Source organism: Protobothrops mucrosquamatus, unplaced genomic scaffold (genome assembly GCF_001527695.2).
Source record: "Protobothrops mucrosquamatus isolate PMUCROS unplaced genomic scaffold, P.Mucros_1.0 scaffold1998, whole genome shotgun sequence".
Taxonomy (NCBI): domain Eukaryota; kingdom Metazoa; phylum Chordata; class Lepidosauria; order Squamata; family Viperidae; genus Protobothrops; species Protobothrops mucrosquamatus.
This window is the reverse complement of record NW_015388113.1, coordinates 76071-80580: the sequence shown is the minus strand read 5'-3', so window position 1 is coordinate 80580 and position 4510 is coordinate 76071. Positions and strand designations below refer to the sequence as shown.

General features: G+C 46.3%; 1 protein-coding gene across 1 annotated transcript; it reads right to left on the bottom strand.

Moving 5' to 3' along the window:
• Positions 1–611: 611 nt before the first annotated feature.
• On the bottom strand, positions 612–2316 carry LOC107294572 (P2Y purinoceptor 2-like). Its single transcript, XM_015823810.1, has one exon. It carries the CDS (start codon positions 2314–2316, stop codon positions 1237–1239), a length of 1080 nt encoding a protein of 359 aa, XP_015679296.1. The 3' UTR covers positions 612–1236.
• Positions 2317–4510: the final 2194 nt, after the last annotated feature.

Here is a 4510-nt window from a genome sequence, read left to right as displayed (position 1 = left end):
TCAGATTTTATAGAAAATATATGAATGTTGTCCAAGTGGATTTTCTCCTTTGCATTCAAAATCTGCTGTATGGAAATCCATAAAATTGAAGGTTTAATGAATATCATGTGTTATTTGTGCAATGCTTTATCAATTAGAGTCCAATATTAGAAATTCAGGTAACCTGTTAAAATCAAGTTAAGAGAAGTCATTGACGATGCTCAGATCACAGATTACAATGCAACAAATAATTCACATTGCCTGAAACATCACACTTATACACGTTATCGACCCCAGAGCTAACCAGAATAATAGAATAACACAATTGGAAAGGACCTTGGAGGTCATGTAGTCCAACCCCCTGCTCAGACAGGAAACCCTATAAAATTTCAGACAAATGGCTGTCCAGTCTCTTCTTAAAGACTTCCAGCATTCACAGCTTCTGGTGGCAAGCTGTTCCACTGGTTAATTGTCCTCACTGTCAGGAAATTTCTCCTTAATTCCAGGTTGTTTCTCTCCTTGATTAGTTTCCATCCGTTGTTTCTTGTCCTGCCTTCAGGCACTTTGGAGAATAGGTTGACCCCCCCCTTCTTTGGGGCAGCCCCTCAGATATTGGAAGACTGCTTTCATGTCACCCCTAGATTAACCTGGTGTAGTAATCTGGTTAATTGAAGACGACACCTTTAGCCACCAAAAACTCAATCAAGGTTAATGCTAACCAAATTTAGCAAGTTATATGTATCAGTACAAACTGTTATTTTTATTCTTCCAAAGAGTCTCAGAGGGACATTAATAAAGGGAAATTGTCCATAATTGCAAACACAGTGAATATTACAATATTTAGGAACAAACAAGTGATAAGACCTCGGCGTCAGCTGTTACTGGCCCACCTTGGTCACATTTTGACCCTGTTTCTGTGTTGTGTGAACCCAGCCGATGTCTGATTTACATTAATTTTTTTCCCCAAGACATAATCTCTTCTAGTTATAGCCACAACTAATCTTCCGTGATACAAGATTCACCTTGGAAATTTAGATAAGTGCTCAAGAGCATTCTGCTCCTGTCTCTCTCTCCCTGTCTCTCTCTCTCTCAAAAAAAGTTATTTAAATAGTGATTTTTTTCCCCACACGTCCTGTTGTACCATTTGTACCAACTTTGGTGGAAGACACCTTTGCAGAATTTTAGCAGCTCTTTCCTCCGTCATCGGCATCTTCCCATCAGAAAATATTTGCAGAAAACGTTAGGAACGAGGACTGGCTACGATACCGTGTTTTTGACTTTCATGGCTACGTTGTCTCTGCCCCGAAAGTGGCAATGGGGGATGGTGCTCGTCGCCGACTGGCTACCGTTTTTCGCCGTGTTCTGGGGGCAAGCAAATTTGACAAACTTCTGCCCGGCCAAAAAGTACAGGATGGGGTCCAGACAACTGTTGGTGCTGGCCAAAGGGCGGGTGAGCTTGTAGGCCAGGTTGATGGCATTGAGCGTGGGACAACTGAGGTCCCAGCTGCGGAAGGAGTAATACAACGTACGGGTGACGTGGAAGGGCAGGAAACAAATGATAAAGACCACCATGACAATGATGATCATCTTGACTGACTTCTTCTTGGAACTGGACATCCGGCTGATGCCCCGCGTGGGCTGGAGAAGTTTCCGGGCCATCATGCAGTAGCAGATGATGAGAAGGAGGAAAGGGATGCAGAAGAGAAGGACCAGCATAACCGAACTGTAGATGAAGAACTGGTCAAAGAGTTCCTTGGCGGACGTGTCGTGGCAGGTGATGCTGTTGCACCTCTGGCTGGTGGTGACAAAGAAGAGGACCGGAGACTGGCAGCCTATCACCACCAGCCAGACGATGGCGGAAACCCAACGGGCGTAGCGGACCTGGCCCCACTCCAGGGACCTCAGAGGGAAGCAGACGCCCATGAAACGGTGGGCGCTGATGCAAAGTAAGAAGAGGATGCTGCAGTACAGGTTGGTGTAGAAGAGGAAGCGGACAATCTTGCACAAGCCTACGCTGAACGGCCAGTCGTCCTCCATGGCGTAGTAGTAGACCAGCAAGGGCAAGGAGACCACGTACAGCAAGTCGGACACCGCCAAGTTGAACATGTAGGTGGTGGAGGTGTTCCAAGTCTTGATGCGGAAGACGAAGATGTAGAGGGCCAGCAGGTTGAGGGTGAGGCCCACCACGAAGACGATGCTATAGGACACGGGCAACAGGATGTATTTGAAGTCCTCGTTGAACTTGCACTTGTACGGGTGTTCCTCCTCGCCGCACTCGGCGTCCGAGGAGTTGGCGCTGGCGTTCACGGAGTACAACAGGAACGTGACATTCGCCATCGTCCTTAGAGAGTCCGGAAGAAAAGCAGAGGAAGCACAGTTAGCATGGGACGGTGCTAACGTCCTGTTGCATTCACAACATGCTGCATTCACACAGACTACTTACCTGGCTTTGGGTGGGCAACGGGCGTAAGTACGAGGACCAGTCCTAAGTCACTTTTTCCAGTGCCGTGATAACTTTACACAGATACAAAACATATAGGCAGTCCTCAACTTAAAACTCTTTTGTTTGGCGACCGTTCAAACTTAGAATGGTACTAAAAGAAAAGTGACTTAGGACCGGTTTTCACACTTACGGCCGTTGCCAGCTGCCCCATGGTCACGTGATTAAAGTTCAGACACTTGGCAACCGACTCCTACTTATGACGGTTGCAATGTCCTGGCGTCATGTGATTTCATTTTATGTCCTTCTGACCAGCAAAGTCACTGGGGATGCCAGTCTCGCTTAACAACCCTGTTACTAACTTAACAACTGCATTGATTCACGTTAACAACTGTGGAAAGAAAGGTCCTAAAAGGGGGAAATTGTTAATCCCACAGTCATTAAGCGAATCCGGTTTCCCTCTTTGACTTTTGCTGGTTGGGACGGTGGCAAATAACGTTCACATGACCAGCGGGAGGCTGCAATTGTCCTGAATACATGCTGGATGCCAAGCGCCTGAATTTTGATCACGTGACCATGGGGACGCTGCAACGGTCGTAAGCACGAGGACCAGTCATAAGTCACTTTCTCCAGGACTGTTATCACTTTATCCAGGCACAAAGCAAATGGTTGCAAGTCAAGCGCTGCCAGTATAAATTTGACAAATAAATAAATATTAGGAGCTTGCTTAATGCTCTTCCACATTAATTAAGGCAGGGGTCTTCAAACTTGGCCCTTTTATGACTTGTGAACTTCAACTCCCAGAATTCCTCAGCTAGGCACGCTGACTGAGGAATTCTGGGAGTTGAAGTCCACAAGCTGGCTGACTGGCTGGCCGAGGAATTCTGGGAGTTGAAGTCCACAAGTCCTAAAAGGGCCAAGTTTGAAGACCCCTGACATAATGTGAGGGGAAATAATGCTAACTCAGAAAGAGCTACGGTATGGATTTCAACTCCCAGAATCCCTCAGCCAGGCAAGCTGGCTGAGGAATTCTGGGAGTTGAAGTCCACAAGTCCTAAAAGGGCCAAGTTTGAAGACCCCTGACATAATGTGAGGGGAAATAATGCTAACTCAGAAAGAGCTAAACTGGTATTTCTCAACCTCGGCCATTTTAAGAGGTGTGGACTTCAACTCCCAGAATTCCTCAACCAGCGTGCCTGGCTGAGGAGTTCTGGGAGTTGAAGTCCACAAGTCCTAAAAGGGCCAAGTTTGAAGACTCCTGAATTAAGGTAATCCTCAACCGTTCAAAAATTACAGCGGCACTGAAAAAGGGGACTTATGACTGTTTTTCACACTTAACGACCGTCGTAGCATCCCCAGGGTCACGTGATTGAAATTCAGTTGGGAACAGGCTCATATTTACGATCAAAATTCGGACCCTTGGCCACTGACTCGTTTATACGACGTGGTCACAGTGTCCCGGGGTCACGTGATCCCCTTTTGCGACCTCTGACAAGCAAAGTCAGATTCATTTAACAACCGTGTGACCGACTTAACAACTGCAGTTATTCCCTTAACAACTGTGTGTAGAGAAAGGTCGTAAAATGGGGCAAAGTTCACTTAACAACTGTCTCATTTAGCCACAGAAATTCTGTGCTCACTTGTCGTAAATTGAGGACGGAAATTTATTTAAGAGGATACGCCCACTGGAAATATACCGGTTGTTTCTTTCTATCCAAATTACTTTTCTCTTTTTTTTTTGCAGAAGGAACTCGCTGTTGTTCTAAATCAGGATTTTTCAAAGTTGGGCCCTTTATGACAGGTGGACTTCGTCTCCCAGAATTCCCTTTGCTGGCTGTGGAATTCTGGGAGTGGAAGTCCACCTCTTTGAAAGTCCGCCAACTTTGAAAACCATTCCTGGGAATAAAGGTGCACCTGGTTAACATTCTCCAGCTTCTCTTGGATGCTTCGTCAGCAACAAGGAAGTTTGCAGGGAGAGGTCAAAAAAGTCAAGATGGCGGCTGCAACGGGTGGGAACAAAGCTCTGTTTGTTTTTTGTGTGCATCCCACGCAAAAACAGGCACGGCTCTGATGGTACCAACCAGGGATATT